Source organism: Hemicordylus capensis, chromosome 2, assembly GCF_027244095.1.
Source record: "Hemicordylus capensis ecotype Gifberg chromosome 2, rHemCap1.1.pri, whole genome shotgun sequence".
Lineage (NCBI taxonomy): Eukaryota > Metazoa > Chordata > Lepidosauria > Squamata > Cordylidae > Hemicordylus > Hemicordylus capensis.
The window spans coordinates 198,928,990-198,946,898 of record NC_069658.1 but is presented as its reverse complement, the minus strand read 5'-3'; the positions used below and the strand labels follow the sequence as shown (position 1 = coordinate 198,946,898).

At 46.9% G+C, this 17,909-nt stretch overlaps 1 protein-coding gene across 1 annotated transcript in view; it reads right to left on the bottom strand.

The window, feature by feature from the left end:
- The window catches only part of LOC128345526 (unconventional myosin-Ia-like), a 71,520-nt gene that overhangs the window by 46,389 nt on the left and 7,222 nt on the right, over positions 1–17,909 (bottom strand). The window contains exons 2-7 of the mRNA XM_053297582.1: positions 9,840–10,001; positions 8,636–8,751; positions 8,431–8,525; positions 4,191–4,295; positions 2,125–2,171; positions 1,219–1,282 (exon numbers count right to left, since the gene is read on the bottom strand). Of these exons, the coding sequence (XP_053153557.1) occupies positions 1,219–1,282; positions 2,125–2,171; positions 4,191–4,295; positions 8,431–8,525; positions 8,636–8,751; positions 9,840–9,959 (547 nt within the window). The 5' untranslated portion in view covers positions 9,960–10,001. The remainder of the gene's footprint in view (positions 1–1,218; positions 1,283–2,124; positions 2,172–4,190; positions 4,296–8,430; positions 8,526–8,635; positions 8,752–9,839; positions 10,002–17,909) is intronic.

The following is a 17,909-nucleotide window of genomic DNA, read 5'->3' as shown; positions in this document are numbered from 1 at the left end:
TCAAGCAGCCCCTTCTTTCATTAATTCCATCAAGCGTACAGGGGCGTAAAAAGACCCCCAGGGGCCAGGGAACAAAACCCGGGTTGGGGGCCCCAATTTCATGCACCCCTGCACCCCAAGCCACATCCCCTGCATCTGATGTCAGATGCAAGGGGCGGGCAGCCAACATCTCCCTGCTACTGCCACTCCTGCCCCACCGCCGCAACTTATCTTAGTGGTACAGGCAGCGGGCGCAGTGGCAGCAGCAGGTCTCTCTTCTCTGGCCGAACAGCGCACCTGCACAGCTCGACTATGGACGTTGCATAGGCACACAGTTCAGCCAGAGTGGAGAGGCCTGCCGCTGCCATTGCACCCGCCGCCTGTCCCACTCTATCACCTCCCACCCCCCGGAGCTGGAGGCCAAGATAAGAAGCGGCAGTGGGGCAGGGGCAGTGGCAGCACAGCGGGGCAGGACAGGACAGGGGCGGCGGTGGGGCAGTCTCCTGGGGGGGGGGCCTGACCCATTGGTCAAAGGGACATTTGTCCCTGCTTGTCCAATGGACGCTATGCCCCTGCAAGAGCAGAATTACCAACATTTGATTTCCAAAATTCTGGCAACATGGGCAGAGTGACCCTGACTGGGCACATACAGAGCACCTTTTCTTTGTGGAGAGAACCAGCTTTTGTTTTCAGTGCTGGGTCCTGTGGTGTTTTTGGTTAACCCATTCCTGATCCAGGCCAGCTTTAGAATGGTGCTTTAGTTACTTTTATTCTAGTCCTGGAGCAGAGGTAGGGCTAACAAACAGCCAGAAGCAAGAGCACTGAAGACGGACTGCACTTGCCTCTCTGTACATAATATCTATCTCAGTAAACCATTAATATTCCTGATTCAACTCCACTGTCTTGTCCTTGCATAGCATAACTCTTTCCTCTGGATTCAACAAGTCCAAGAATACAACATCTCTTTTGGCATGTGCAGAATGCCTTTCCTTCGTGAACAGAACTAGATTCTTTTTAAACAGATAAAAGGGCTGAACTAGGGCTGTATAGTAGCTGAAATGCAGCAGAGCTGGGCCCAGCTTGGAAAGAAGCAGCAGCGAGTGTGGAAATAGGCACCTAACTCTTCCCCCTTTAGTGTCGTCTTCTCCGTGCATGCACACAGCCCTTTAAATTTTGGACAACTCCACTCAGGAGATACGGGAGGCCCCTTATCTTAGCAGCTCGGGAGTTCATACTTACAGTTGCTGATGACACCACCCAAAGGTTCACCCTTGAAGTCAAACTCAATATCCATGTATTTGCCCTAGAGAGAAAAGGAGAGAGGACAAGTCATAGAAACATAGGGAGCTGCCCTATACCGAGTCAGACCATTGGTTGGTCTAGCTAAGTATTGTCTTCACAGACTGGCAGCGGCTTCTCCAAGGTTGCAGGCAGGAATCTCTCTCAGCCCTATCTTGGAGAAGCCAGGGAGGGAAGTTGAAACCTTCTGCTCTTCCCAGAGTGGCTCCATCCCCAAGGGGAATATCTTGCAGTGCTCATACATCAAGTCTCCCATTCATATGCAACCAGGGCAGACCCTGCTTAGCTAAGGGGACAAGTCATGCTTGCTACCACAGGACCAGCTCTCCTCTCCGTGTCAAGTTGCTGAAAGCCATTTGATGCAATAGAGCAAAGCAAAGGGTCTGTGAACCCTGAAGGATGCAACCAGAGCCCACCCATCATTGGGAATCCAGTTCCTCTTTTGTTTTGGGTTTGCTGAGGATGCTTCAGGCCCAGCCCAAATGACTAAACAGATGGGCAGATGTTAGCATTTAAAATGAACTCTGTTGTTATTTATTATTATTAATACTATTTATATACTGCTTTTCAACAAAAAGGTGAACAAAGTGGTTCACGTAGCAGAGAAATGAGGAAAATGGTTCCCTCTCCCAAAGTGGCTGTTAGTCTAAAAGAGAGAGCGAGAAGAAGACACAAGAGAGGAAACCAGCAGAAAGACCCTATGCTGGGCTCAATAAGGACAATTCCTGTCCCCTTGCCAAATATAAGAGAACCACCACCACTTGAAAGGTGCCTCTTTGGCCATTCAGCAGGGGTTAACAATGCAAACAGTGGTCTCCAAGGGCCAAACTCTGTGGAAATACTTACAAATCTTGAAGAGTTGTCATTGCGGATGGTTTTGGCATTCCCAAAGGCTGCAGCATGGGAAGGGCAGAGGGGAGGAGGAAGAGAAGCATTAAAGAGTTTCAGATTTCTGCAGGAATGCTCCAGCCAGCCCCATCAGCATCAAGGCTAGGCTATGGGAACAATATGTAGCAATAAGTGGGGGTCAAACAAGGATAGGTTCCAGTGTAGCTTTCAAGGCCTGGCCAGATTATGAAAGCTTAGATCTGATCTACCTACATTCACGGGCCAGCATTTCTCTAATTCATGAGAATCATTTTAAGAGGGCATCTATGCCCTGCTAACTGGGCACAGCTATCGTTTTAAATGGCAGCTCTCTTCTCTTTAGCAGGGGGAGAGTAAGTGCCCCTAATCAGCCCAGCACAATGTATTTTGCAGTGGCTGCCGCTGTGGTGTCTCCCTTGTTTTCTTTTTAGATTGTGAGTCCTTATGGGACAAGGAACCTTATTTCTTTTTCCATGTATACTGCTTTGAGAACTTTTTTTTAAAAAGTGGTAAATTAATAATATTAATTAATTAATATGCATTTGCTGCTGTACAGATATTTGCAATAAATCAGTGCTTGATTTGTGAGGGGAAGGTAGAAGGCCCAGAGGGAGCCACCCAACATTATCTTTTGCACCAGCTACTTTAGCTTCTTATTTTAGAAAACTACAGGAAGGCATAATTTGGCCAGAATTCAGAGAGTTATGAAGTGGAAACTTTAGGGTTCGTGGGGGGGGAGCACATCCCCCCTAATTCAAGCACTTCAGTAGCCACCTTCTTCTCACTGCCCTTCATGCATTTGGCTCTATACTTTTCAAAAAATGACGGAAGGGAAGCTGAAATCACACACTTGAGTGCATGAGGGCACCTTGGACTTAAAACCAGAAGGAGCTATGCTTGAAGGCAAGTGGTTGCCACGGGGGGTAGAAAAAACAGCATGGCTACACTTTGACTAGCCTCAAGTATATGAGCACTCAGGGGAATGACTGGGACACATAAATCCTCCTTCTACAAATGCTTCTTCAACATGCCAGATGTTCCCCTCAGCACTTACGAGTCCCAGTCCCAGACTGAGGCGGCCCTTCAATGAGGCAGGTGAGACATTTGCCTCAGGCAGGAGTGTGAGAAGGCGCACCAGGGAGCAGCAGGTGCTGGCCCACCACTCCCACCACAAGCACCAATCCACAGGCCTCCCTGCCACACACTCCGACTGCCCTTCCTCCTCACTCCACTGGGGCACACTGATTAGTTCCCCTTCCTTGTCCCGCTGGGGTGGACCTCTTCTTTCTTCTCTTTTCCCCATTGATGCAAGCTAGGAATGCTGCTGCTGCCACTGCCTGGCTTGATGGCATAGTCTTGAGGGGGCTTGCATGCCACTCTCTGGGCAGCATGGCCTGAGAGAATGCCCAGCACCCGTCCACAAATGGGGGCAGGGGGGTTATATTGTCCTTCATCTCAGGCAGCAAAATGTCTTGGACTGCCCCTGACCATTCAGTGGGGGAATAACCTTAGGTAATAACTTGGCTGCTGGCTGTTTTTTGAAATAATCAGAAGAGTTCTGGGCTCCACCATTGGAAGATGGAGCACACACATCCATCAGAAAAAGTTCATTGTTGCTGATGGGGAGTTTTGCAATTCATGCACATTTTAAAGGTCTGTATGAGCATTCATGAGTCCAGCCTTTAAGTAGAACAGCAAAGGATTATACAGCCTTTAAAGAAACAAAAATAAAACATTTAAAATGTCACAGGCATGCAAGGGTTGGGAATTGTGTCACACATCCCTAGTAAAGTGATTTTTTTAAATCAGAAAAGCAGGGTAAATAATAACAACAATAATGAAGTCACAGGCACTGTCTCATACGTCCTTGTGAGACTCACATTCCATGTGGCGATTTCAAGAACACTGAATGGGCTCGCTGTGGGGAGAATTGCATTTCCCCAGCAATAAAAAGCTGCCGTCTGAGTGCTGGGGAAAGCAGTCCAGTCCAGAGCTCTGCTCCCTCCCTGTCCCTTTCCTTGTGAAGAAATGCAGCAGGCACATACCTTCCAGCACAGGGTTTGACTGCAGCAGCTGCTCCTTGACCCGATTCACCTCCTCGCCTTTCCCACATACAGCTGCCACATATGACATCACAAGTTTGCTGGCCTCTAGTGAAAAGAAAAGAGAGACCAGTGACTGGGGGCGGGTCCTGTAGACCTGAGGTGAGGCTAAAAGTGTCTCCTGCTTCCTATGCTCTTACTACCTTCCTAGACTGGTTTTTGTTGGGAGATGTGTGCAGTTGTGCCATTAAGGCTGGACTCTAGGGCACAAGTCCAGAGCCTGTCATAGCCCTCCACCCCATCCCTAGTGTGTGTGGGAGCCCCAGCTCGTCTCTGGGGGAGCATGTGGAGCACCTGAAAAGGTCCTCAGCCTGAGACACAGAGCCAACTTCTTCTCTCCACCCCTCCCCCCCGCCCTCTCTCTTCTTGCCAGATCATCTATTCACTCTGAAGGGCAGCCAGGTGAGCTACAGTTCAGAAGCTACGCCAGGTTCTCGCCTTGCAGCCAGTCTGAACTTCAGCTCATTGGCTTCCTTTTGGTGCCTCAAAAGGCTGGGCTCCTGAAAGGCTAATGCAGAACTCTTGTATATCTGTGGCTGCAACCTGCAAGGTGCAGGTTAGGGCAGGCATTCAGGGCTAGTGGTGTGCACGGAACCGATGCCTGGCAGTTCGAAGTGTGTGTGTGTGTGGACTGGGGAGGGTGCATGTACTCACCACCACCACATTTTCCCTGCTGGTGCTCTCTTTAAAAATGGTCTGCTGGGGCAGCAGCATACCTCCCTGCCGCCCCGTTGCCTCCTTGGACTGGAAGTGACCAGAAGTACCCAGCCCTCCGAGGAAGCAATGGGCTGGCACAGAGGTACGCTGCTGCCCTGCTGGACTGTTTTTAAAGAGAGTGCCGGTGGGGGAAACACAGGGGAGTTAGTATACCCCCAGTCCTTAAAGTTATCCCCCCCCCAGCCTACGAACCACCCGAACCGCCAGTCTTTTGGACCTGTTCAGAGACCCATAAAAGGGACTCCCAACAGGTTCATTCACATTCCTATTCAGGGCAGGGTAGTCATGGCTGAACATGATGGAAGATTCACACTAAGCCACCAAACTTTGAGTTTAGCTGGTCAGACAACCTCCTCTTCACTCTCATCTTTTCTATTATCTATCAATTTTTTATTTATCCCTTGTTTACCTTTCTGTGTAATCTGTTTTGAGAACTTTTATTCATAGGGGGCCCCCATGATAAGGGAAGGTCCCCTGTAACAAGGGAATGCCCTCCCATAAGGCCATTAGGTTCTTAGTCTCAGATTACCTAGCTGTGCCCCTGGATGTGTGCACATTTTGTTTTGTGAGCATCTTGTAAGATTTCAGGGGGGTGAACACTCAGCTGGATACCATATTCTTGCCATATTTGAGCATGGGGAAATAGAGGCCAACATCCTAATGTGGGATGTTCCATGCTGGAGCTCCATCAGATGCACCAGTGCTTTTGACGGGATTGACTAACTTGGCATTGGCATTTATGTATGAGGGCGGTGGGAATCTTGACAACCTCCCCTTCCCCTGGAAGCCCTCTGTGTCACCCAAAAATATGTCCCTAAGGGTCATGCAGCCCTCAGAGACATAATTTTGAGCGACACTGAGAACTTCTGAGGGAAGAAGAGGTTGGCAAAATTCACCCCACCCCCCGCCCCAGCACCAGGGTTACATTAAACTGGAGCTCTACATCCACAGCACTGGTACATCTCATGGAACACAGGCACTTTGTTATTCATTCATTCATTCATTCATTCATTCAATTTCTATACCGCCCTTCCAAAAATGGCTCAGGGCTGTTTACACAGAGAAATAATAAATAAATAAGATGGATCTCTGTCCCCAAAGGGTTCACAGTCTAAAAATAAATATAAAATAGACACCAGCAACCGTCACTGGAGGTACTGTGCTGGGGGTGGGTAGGGCCAGTTACTCTCCCCCTGCTATATAAAGACAATCACCACATTAAAAGGTGCCTCTTTGCCAAGTTAGCAGGGGTTAGGGTTAGTCAGGATGTCGGCCAGGAAAAACTCAGATCCTGGTGAACTACTGATAATTGTGTCACAGAAGCAATATCAGCCCAAGGGCTCTAAAACAAATATCTGGAAACTTAACCTGCTAATCCCTACTGCTCTCTTCTCCACCATTCTCACACTCTGGATTTACTTATCCAGAATCTTTACTTATCCCAGCCTTCTCCCATTTTGCAGACTGAACAAACCTTAAATATGTGCATATTTTAAACTTCCTTATTAAGAATTAATTGGCTTGCTAGATCAGCAGAAGATCCGTCTGGTCCAGCATTTTGTTTCCAGCTGCAAACATCAAGATGCCTCTGTTTTAATTAATGTGTTTTGTTTTGACTTCGATCTACTTTAATGATGTTGCTTTTGAAAAACACATGGGATCTTTCTGGGAGGAAAGTAGAATATCTTAAAAACAAACAAACAAACAAACAACAAAACCTCTCCAAGCAGAACACAACAGAGAGAACCATTCCTAGAACACCTTCACTAATCAGCATGTTACACATGAGTCCTACTCACACATTATGTTCAATGCACATAGAATCTGTGAAATTTATGTATTCGTTATGTTATGTATTATGTACAGATCTATTTACATTTTACATTCTGTGCATGTATAGTGGTATACTTCTTATCTGTACCCAGCACCTGAGGGGGCCTGAACCCAGGTTCACTTTTAAAATGAATGCATGTACAATAATTCACACAAAAACATATACATATACACCTGTATGCACGTACAATGTAATGTCTGAACATGGCTATGGAGGCTTTGTTTCAAACATTTTGCAAATTTTTATTGACCAGAGACGGGACAAAATAAATGTGTCTATGTCACAGGAAGCCATGAAGCTATTAAAACACTCAGGCAAAACCAGGCTAAAGACGCCTAGCCTGGTTTTGCCTGCACATGTGTATTGCTGGGATCATGCAAGATCCCAGCGGGGCCTTGGCAGCAAACCCACCTCCAGAGCCACCCTCTTAAACGGGGCTAGGAAAGCGAGTGCTCCCCTAAACACATTTTACTGATCATCTGCCAGCCCCGGCTGGCTTCAGGGAGGGGAGGGAGGAGCAGTGCATTATGGGAGTTCTGGGGTTGGGGCAGGGTGACGTGTCTTGGCACTCTGACCCTCTGAGCTACCAGCAGAAGCCGGCAATTGTCTGGGAGGCCGATCTGACGGCTGAACAAACAGAAATGGATTGTCTGTGGGGAGGTAAGCTTTTTAAGACTTCCTCCCCGCTGACCCTCTAGCCTCCCTCTAGGGATGAGAGCTGGTCTTGTGGTAGCAAGCATGACTTGTCCCCTTAGCTAAGCAGGGTCTGCCCTGGTTGCATTTGAATGGGAGACTAGAAGTGTGAGCACTGTAAGATATTCCCCTCAGGAGATGGAGCCGCTCTGGGAAGAGCAGAAGGTTTCAAGTTCCCTCCCTGGCATCTCCAAGATAGGGCTGAGAGAGATTCCTGCCTGCAACCTTGGAGAAGCTGCTGACAGTCTGTGAAGGCAATACTGAGCTAGATAGACCAATGGTCTCACTCAGTATATGGCAGCTTCCTATGTTCCCTTTCTCACTGATTGTGAGAAAGGGCTCAATGCGTCTCTCAGCCCACTTTAAATTCTCTCATGAATTAGTTATATTGAAACCAGCCTGTCTTATTAAAATGGATCCTATAGCCCATATTTAACCCCTGCTTTGACAACCCTATCTCATGCATTCCATAAGTCCACATCTGATCATTTAAATTGTCACCGACAAAAAAGAAATCACTTTATAAAAGTGATTTGTTGTAAACCACCCAGAGACTTGCATTTTGGGTGGTATAAAAATATGTTAAATAAAATAAAATAAAACAATATATAAATACAGTTTAACTGGAGTGCGGGGGTAGGGGTGGACACCAAGAAGGCAAAATGCCCCAGGCTATGCATTTGCAGGAGGAGGCCCCCCAAGAAATGCCCTGGGTTCAGCATTACCCCTTTGCAGCCCTGGCACTGAAGCTCCAGAACATATTTCCACATACCCTGTCTCCTCCTCTAACTCTTCTGGTCTCCTTTAAGCACCCCTCTGTCTGAGAACTGATATTTCTGACTGACACCTCACCATTCCGAGGCATGCCATCATTCTCCCCACATGACATTCTCTTTATATATAATGTTCTCCTTCTTCAAAGCCTTCATCTTCACTCACCTGTTTTGCCAGCCCCACTCTCCCCAGTGATGAGAACACATTGGTCTTTGTCCTGGTCCCTCAGTGAGCGGTAGGCATCATCAGCGATGGCGTAGCTATGTGGGTACAGTGGAGAGAAATGAGGAACGTTGGTTTCCACCAGTCCTCCCAGTATCCCATTCCTCAGAGTCCCCCATCACTCCAGCTCCCTCAAGGTCTCACTTACATGTGGGGTTTCACTGCAAAGAAGTTACAGTCCTTGTACTCCTCCACCTTCTCTTGTGAGTAAATGGGCAACGGCTCATATGGGTTCACTGAGATCACCACATTCCCAATGTATGTCTGCGGCAGAAATATGGTTATGACTAACAAGAGGTTGATATGACCACATGGACCTGTGTGGGGGAATGAGGCCATAAAGCAGGGATCCTCAACCTTAGGTTCCCAATGTTGTTGGACTACAATTCCTATCGTTCCCAGCTGCTGTAGCCAGAGGTCTACACCTCTTCTAAAGGCTTCTACAGGCACAGCTGCAGAAACTAGTTGAGAGCTGGCAGGCTAAGGATTGCTTGGTGCTGTGTTGCTTAGGTGCCTGGAGCACCCTGGCCATACAGGGAGACTGAGCAAAGGCCACTCAGTTCCTTTTTGACCCGCCAAACCTTACGTAACTACTTGGCCACTGTACTCCTCCACAACAACATCTGGCCTCCTTCACAACAAACTCTGTTCTGGGTAGTTGTGACCAGAACAGATTTGTGATCATTGCAACAAACAGATTGCAACATGATTACAAAAGAGTCTGTTATACGACAGACTAGGCTAACTTGGCCCCAAAGTTCAAAACAAGGCAACTAGGCCTGGAAATGCAAATCAGTTCATATCACCAGTACTACTGAAGAATTTGATTAACTCCGTACCAGGTGGGGGGTGCTGAATTAGATGACATCCCCTTCCCCTATAAGTGCTGTATGCCATTCAAAAAATATGTCCCTGAGGATCGTGCAGTCCTCGTGGATATGTTTTCAGGTGACACTGAGGACTTCTGGAGGAGGCCGTTGAAATTCCCCCTGCAATTAGTCCGCCATGTATTTGCAGCACTGGCACATCTCACAAAGCACCGACATTTCTTTAGTCAGGATGTCAGCCGCCAGGGACAGATACCAGAAAGTAGTGACATTCCCTGGCTCATAGGATACATGTTTCCTAGCTTACATGACTATCCAGGTTCTTCTAATTCCTTTCCTTAGGCTGCATTTCCCCTTCTCTATCATCCTTCCATCAGTCTTTTCCCATTCTCATCAAGCTCTTGCTTCCAGCACCATAGAAAAAGGGGGGATTAAGTCATACCACAACACATCTCCAGTTCCAACCCTCCAGCCTAATGTAGATGAGTTCCCAGTGCAGTTGCTCCCCCTTCCGATCCCTCTTACGTAGATGTCCTTATGCTTGAAGCGCTTCTCCAGGTTTTCCAGCAATGTATCTTCTGTCAGTGGGTCCAGCAGCACCAGGTCCCCCACCCCAACAGTGTCAAGCACAGCCATACCCTCCATGGCTTGGAGAATGAGAAGAGGCTCCCAAATGCAAATGCCAACCTGCGAGTCAGAGAAACAATTAGGTTAGTCCAGATTATCCTGCCACAGACCTATTTCCTTTAGTGAAATGTTCAAAGCTGCTGCAGACCCTTGACACAGAGTCAGTAAAAATAGCTGAGTGTTATATAAGACACAAACCTAATATATGAGCCAATAACTGAGCAACTATAAAATTATGCATCGATCCAGATTCTGACATGTAAATGGATACATTTCCATAGTAACATGTAGAAACATTCCATACTCTTGAAAAATGCAGAGCCAGCAATCACCTCTCTTAGCCATTGCTAAATCACTCCAGATTAACTAATACTTTAAAATTGCTTCAATTAATATAGTACTCTGAGAATGCTTCTATAAATAAGAAAAAGTCCATAAAAGGTGGTCGCCTCAGGCAGCAGATTATTGGGGAACTCGTGAGGCAGCAAGATGACCACCCACCTGCCCCTTGCTTTAAAAGGGGGAAGGAGGGGTTGGAGGGTGCATGCAAGGGGGGCAGGGGGAAGCATTTAGCATCTGCCTCAGGTCCACACAGAGGTCTTGAGCTGCCACTGTACAAAGACACCTTAAGTCTCCAGGCTCTTTCCTGAAGAATCCACATTTCATGCATCTGATGAAGCAAGCTCTAGTTCACAAACGTGTGTGCCACGATAAATCTGTAGTCTTTAAGAGGTCACAAGATACTATGGGGCTATTCTGATGATCTGCAAAAATCGGGCTAGGAGAGCCTAGCCCAATCTTTGCAGATCGTCAGAACCACCAGGCTCAGCTCGGGTAACCCGCTCAAGAACCCCTGCCTCAAAACCAGGTTTGTGGAGTGAGCACTCTGCAAACCTGGTTTTCAAAATTGTGAGTAGCCGTGGTGCGGCTTTGCGCTGCGCCTACTCATGAGTAGACCCCCAGAGGGGAGGCAAAAAGCCACCTCCTGACTCCGGAAGTCACCCCAGTATGCCCTGCCCACTCGCGCAGGGCATACTGGGGCTTCCAGGGGCTACGCGGCCCCCAAGCTCCCCAGCCCCTGCTGGCTCCATCTCGGAGATGGCAATCATGTGGGCAGCCAATCCGGCCGCCCAGGGTTTCCTCCCCGCTCACCCGAAGAAACCAGGTTTCACGGATCATGAGACCCGGCTCTCTGTTGGTTTAATATACAGTATAGGTCTGTGATTAGCTATTGTTGCAGTAAAATTCCCATTATCCCCAACCATTATGGCCGGTAGTCTGGGATGATGGGAAATGTATTCCACCATCTGCAGGAGGGCCAGAGTTGTGAAACCTCGAGGCTCTACAGATGATTGGTGTGTAGAGCTGGAGGGGTATGGTGGGCAGAGTGGGTCAAGCCCGCTCTCCCCTCACACTAGTGGCTAGCCTGCCCCAGGTGGCCAGATCGGCCTCCCACACGATAACCGGCTCCATCACGGGGCCAGTAGCCCAGACCCTGGAAGTCCCAGGATGCCCCAGGCGAGTGCACGGGGCGTTCTGGGGAGACCTCCATGCTAGGAGGCTTGTTGGAGCCTCCCAGTGGGGGTCACCTCATGAGTTGCCATGGCGTGGAGACTTGATGTGGGAGCACTGTAAGATATTCCCCTTATGGGATGAAGCCGCTCTGGGAAGAGCATCTAGGTGGTTCCCAGTTCCCAGGGAAGGCCAAGAGATTGCCAGCTCAGAGGCGCTTTGTCAGGGACTGGCTGGCTCCTCTCCCCGCTATCCTCATCCTGCAGCACCATTGATTTCCAGGCCAGCTGACAGCTGTTGTCGGCCCAGCTTCCTGCTCTGAATCAAAGATGGCCTTGCAAACCTGGGGTGGTGCCCACTGTTATTAACCCCTTCACTGCTGATTTCAAAGCCTAAGCCTGGTTTTGGAAAGAAAATCTCTCTTCCAGGCAGTCAAGTGAAAATATTCCTGGAAAAAAGATCAATTGTGAAAACAAGTTGGAATAAACCACCTGTTTAGCAGCTGCTTTTGCATTGTCTTTGGTTTCAGAGTCTACCCTATTAAAGAGAATGCCACAATGGGACATTTTCCTGGGCTGCTCAGCTAGAATGTGTGTTTCCGCCTGCAGCTGCAAAGGCCCTTCCAAACCATTCATTGTTACGGCAACTTTGCAAGGAATCCATGATGATGCTCTTCACACCGTGTGTGAAATGTACCCTATTCCTCCCTTTCTTTTCCAGAACTCATTCATTCTAACCTGAAAATGCTAGTGGGATAGTTTGCATGATGAGGAAAGGTGAAGCGTCAGTGGACATAGTACAACTTGACTCGGACTGCAGAAGAGTGGTTTTCTGCGTAGGTGGTGATGTATTGGAAGGTTGGTCAACTCTCAGTGGCAAACACACAAACACCACTCTTCCACACTTGAGCACACCTTTGCAGCTTTGCCACTTTACTTCTTATCCTTGCTTAAATTTTAAAAAACTTTTTATTAGTAGTAGTATTGCTATTATGAACTTCTGCCCTCCCCACATTTTTATTTTTTAAATAAACACCTGTTCCCATTCATTACTCAGATGTAAGCCTCACTGCTGTTAATGGGACTTCTTACCAAGAACTAAGAAGAGAAGAACCACAAATCTGGAGTAAAGTAGGGCTGTGCATTGATTAGGACAGAGGTTTTTTAAAAAAAATTAAAAAAATTCCTGTCCCGACTGCTCCACTTTGATGTAATCATTTGGGCAATCATTTAAATGGCCTCAAAACTTTAAAGTGTGCCACAACTGCCAATCACACCCTCCATGCCCTCCTCTTCCAGCTGCAACACATAACCAATCTACCTCCTTCCCCCCCATTCAGGAGTTGTGTAGAAGAGGTTATTTTATGAAGTACCATTTTCCTCATGACAAGTCCAGACAATAGGCTTGTTCACATAGTCATTTGAATCTAGGTTTAATGTGGGCTACCAATATTGAGGTGATTGTGTGAACCCATGCCAAGATGGTTTATGGCCTGAGATTCCCACCTTGGCATGGGTCCACACAATCTTGCAAATGTTGGTAACCCATATTAAACCTAGATTCAAACAAGTGTGTGAAGAAGACTAGTGTGGTGTAGTTGTCAGAGTGTTGGACGAAGTGGCAAGAGCTGGGTATGAATCCCCACTCAGTTATGAAGTCCATTAACTGGTCAGCCACTCACTCTCAGTCTAACTCTCTACTCAAACTCACCTTCCCCCACAGATGAGCACAAAAATGCTGCTGGGAGTGTGGATCATGCTCCCAGACAATCTGAGCTGTGCCACACAGCACACAGCTCTGGCCTCCGGATATCCCACAACACACTGTGCTACAAGCGTGGTGTATTGAAGGGATCCCCCATCAGATGGGTGCTCTAGGCACCTGTCTCTATGCCTCCAGCTGCGTGCAGCTTCTTGGAGTTCCAGTGCATCAACCTTTTGCACCTACTGTCCTAATGACCACTAGGGGCTTTGAGAGTAGCAATAGTGAGTAAGAGTATCCCTAGCTGTTCTACCTGTCTCTACGCCATGACCCCTGATTGGATTCTTCAGGTATTTCCTGTGCTGAGTCACAATCCTTCCTTTCCTCTTAGAGAGCAGATGGAAACAGCTCCCTTCCTCCCTGTGTAGTTCTTTAGATTAAGGATTAGGTCTTTCCTGTCCAAAGTGTACTTCACCAATAAACCTACTCAGTATTTTATTCCAGAAGAATCTCCATGTGTCTTCTCTAAATAGCTGCAACAACTAAACTTTGCAAACTACTCTGTAACTGGAGTGGGTAGCTTCTTTAGTGCTCTGCTAATTAATCTGGGAGTAAAAATTACAATCCCCAACACAGCTGGAGGAGACACAAGAGTCCGTCATCTGGGTTGAGGAAGCATTTGCTCCCTTAACCGAAGCTAAGAGGAGGGCTTGGAAATGGGATCAGGCCGAGTGGGAGCACCAGGATCCATGCAGAACCCAACGCTCCACACAAGCCTGGGCTAGGCTGCTCGTGAGAACAGCCTCAATGTCTGTGGGGAAATCCCAGCAGCCTTGGGGTACCCATAATGCACACAGCACAAACCATTAAGCGATAGGCCTCTCTTCCTATTTATCCTTTGGCTCGAGAGTCTATGGCAGGTGGGCCTGCAGTTCTCACCTGAGGATGGCATGAGTCTACAAATAAGAAAGCACAACATCCAGTCTTTCCAGTCCTTTCTGGCCATAAAGCACTTTTATAGTCAGGCTAATGATCGAGCGAACAGGAACCTCTCGATTAGTGCTGCTGATGTAGCTTTATCAGGCTTTTGTGCTGAGCTTTCTCTAGGGATAAATAGCAATCTACTAACCCAGACAGTAGATAAATGCTTTGCTAAGCAAGGCTTGCATGGGGATTGTCAAGCAGTGCCAGGAAAGGAAAGGAAAGAAAAGAAAAGAAAAAGAAAGACTCCTTGCAGACTCCTTGTTCTCCACTCCTTGTTCTCCAAGTGTGCTAAATTGATTACTTCCTCATATCGATAGTAAGTGTGAAAAAGTGAAAGTGGGGTCATGAGAGTTGTTTAATTGAAAAAAATCTCATTTGCTATGATAGAATGAGAATTCACACCTTAGAAGTTTTTTCTGAGGTGTGAATTCTCATTCTATCATAGCAAATGAGATTTTTTTTCAATTAAACAACTCTCATGACCCCACTTTCACTTTTTCACACTTTCCTTTACTATGAATAATATGAGGAAGTAATCAGTTTAGCACACTTCACCTTATGAAGACAAACCTCATACAAATAAATTCACCATAATTCACCCCTCTGCCCAATCACTCTTAAATTGGGGATGGGTGGTAGCCTCCACCCATTAGGCACTATCTACCAGCCCACCCCACTCCTTTGGGGCAGATCCACTTTCTGCCCCCAATCTGCCCCAAAGACACCCAAACTTCAAAAATTCTCAAAAAATCAGCCCTCTGCCCAATCCCCCTGAAATTGGGTTGGAAGCCTCCACCCATTAGGCACTACCACCCCACCCCACTATTTTGGGGCAGATCCACTTTCTGCCCCCAAACTGCCCCAAAGTCACTAAAACTTCAAAAATTCTCAAAAAATCAGCCCTTTGTCCAAAGCCCCTGAAATTGGGGTGGTAGCCTCCACCCATTAGGCACTACCACCCCACCCCACCATTCTGCCCCAGGCCCCACTTTCTGCCCCAATATGCCCCAATCTGCCCCAAAGACATGAAATATTCAGAAATTTACCAAAAATCAGCCCTTTGCCCAATCCCCCTGAAATTGGGGTGGTAGCCTGCACCCATTAGGCAATACCACCCCACCCCACTCCTTTTGCCCAGATCCCATGCTATGCCCCCGAACTGCCCCAAAGACACTAAAACTTTAAAAATTCACCAAAAATCAGGATTTTGCCCAATCCCCCTGAAATTGGGGTGGTAGACTCTACCCATTGGGCACTACCACCCCACCCCAAAATTTTGCCCCTGGGCCCCTTTTTACCCCCCGAATCGATTCGGATTCGGATTCAGATTAAATCCGAATCCGAACCGAATCAAGGGTGATTCGGGTGACCCAGATTCGGGCACAAAACAGAACAGGGGTGATTCGGTTCGGGTCCGAGCCGAATCACCCGAAATCCCAAATTGCACACCCCTAATTGACGATGCTATTAGGTTCATTAGCCTTTGAGAAAAATCAGATGATTCCCTTTCTTTTCCCCACCCCAGTGTTCCCTCTAACAGGGATTCCCAGATGTTGTTCACTTCAACTCCCAGCATCCCCATTTGCAATGGCCTTTGACTGGGGATGCTGGGAGTCACAGTCAGCAACATCTGGGAATTCCTGTTAGAGGGAACCCTGCCCCACCCCCACCCCCTTCCTTCATTATCTCTCCGCCAGTCACAGAACAAAACGTTATCAGGTCTATGGAATTTAACACCTGGAGAATGGAGGTGGTTTTTATCTGTGCACGTCTGTTTGTTTAACTGATGATGGTGTGTTACACCGAAACGTCTTTTATTTCTTGTATACCATCTTTAATTTCTTTTTATGTAAAAAAGGTCTTTTGTTGAAAGTTGAGAGTTGTTATGTACATTGTATCGCCAACATATCAACTTATACTTAAGATGTTTGTTTTTTAAAGTCTTCCTCAGAATCAAATTTCTAAAGGATAGTTTTAAAATGTTCAATACACAAGCCTTTTAAATGTGGACCTTTAGGCAGAGTTGTGTAACTTTTAAAAATTCTTTTTTTTTTTTGGTCTTTAAATAATAATTTTTATTGAACAACACACATTTGTTTGTAATAGAACATCAAGCTTCACACACAATATTTATTTAACATATTTTTATACCGCCCAAAATTTACGTTTTGTATATATAATACAAACCATTTCTGCAAATTAGATAACCTCTAATTCCTAATAGATTGCAAAACAACCTCATTTAACAATCTTTCTGGTCACTAATATGATCAGAAGGCAGAGAATGGGTGGAATTTTCCTGATTTGTAAACAAAATAAAGTCAGTGAAAAAAAGGATTGGCATGACCCAGTTGAAGACGAATAGTGTGGTTCAGATTTTCTGATGCAGTTATATATGCCATAGGTGCTGGTGGAGTTGTACAACTTTTCATTTCAGTTTTACATTTAATTTTTTTTTTTAAAAAAGCAGAGGAGGATATAAATTGTAATTCCACACCCACTGAACATTTGCCTTACACGGAGCCTGAACTGGGTCCATCTACACTAGTACTGTACTGACTCTTCCGACTAGCAGCAATTCTTCAGGGTCTCTGCCAGAGATCCTTCCCAGCCCTACCACCTGAGCTATTTTTCATTGAAGATACCAAAGGCTGATCTTAGGACCATCTTTCATACTGAGCTGAAACCTAAAAAAAATGATGTGTACACAACATCTAGTGCAAATTGGAGTAGCTTTAAATAACTGTAGCTGGGATGATGGGGGTGGGGGCTAGTCTTATACTCCAACAGAATAAGCAAAGGGCAGACTGCATGTAAACGTAAAGTTGTGCTGTCGAGTCGATTCCGACTCCTGGCGCCCACAGAGCCCTGTGGTTTTTCTTTGGTAGAACACAGGAGGGGTTTACCTTTGCCATCTCCCGCGCAGTATGAGGTGATGCCTTTCAGCATCTTTCTGCCCGATATAGGTGTTTTCCATAGTCTGGGAAACATACCAGTAGGGATTCGAACTGGCAACCTCATGCTTGCTAGGCAAGTCAGCAACCTGCCTACAGGGCAGGAGGCTGTTGGTTCAAATCCCCGCTGGTGTGTTTCCCAGGATATGGGGAACTCCTATATTGGGCATCAGCAATATAAGAAGGTGCTGAAAGGCATCATCTCACACTGTGCGGGAGATGGCAATGGTACACTCCTCCTGTATTCTACCAAAGACAACCACATGGCTCTGTGGGCACCAGGAGTTGACACCGGGTTGACGGCACAACCTTTCCTTTCCTTTATACTGCATGTCACATGTTAATGAAACTCCAGCTTTATTTTAAATGAGAAGCAGTCTCCAGAAGAGCAATGAGAAGGAAGCAGTGTGATGTAGTGGCTAGAGTACTGGACTAGGGCTGGGAGACCTGGGTTCAAATCTCCACTGAGCCATGAATCTTCTCGAGTAACCTTGGCCCAGTCAGTATCTCTCAGTCTAACCTACTTTACAGGGTTAAATTAGGGATGATGGTAAAAGGAAGGAAGGAGAAGCAATATGTATGCTGTCCTGAGTACCTTGGAGGAAGGGTGAGATATAAGTGCCATAGATTCAGAGCAAAGGAGGAGAGCCCTTTTCAAGTGGGGCTGAATGTTCTTTTAAGGCCCTTCCTCTTTCTCACAACATCCTATATCTATGGATCCCACCCACCCACCACCCACCCTGCCGCCAGGTGGATAGTATTCTTTGTTGGTGTATATATGATCCTCTGCATGTGTGAGGCTCAGGGCAATTGCCCA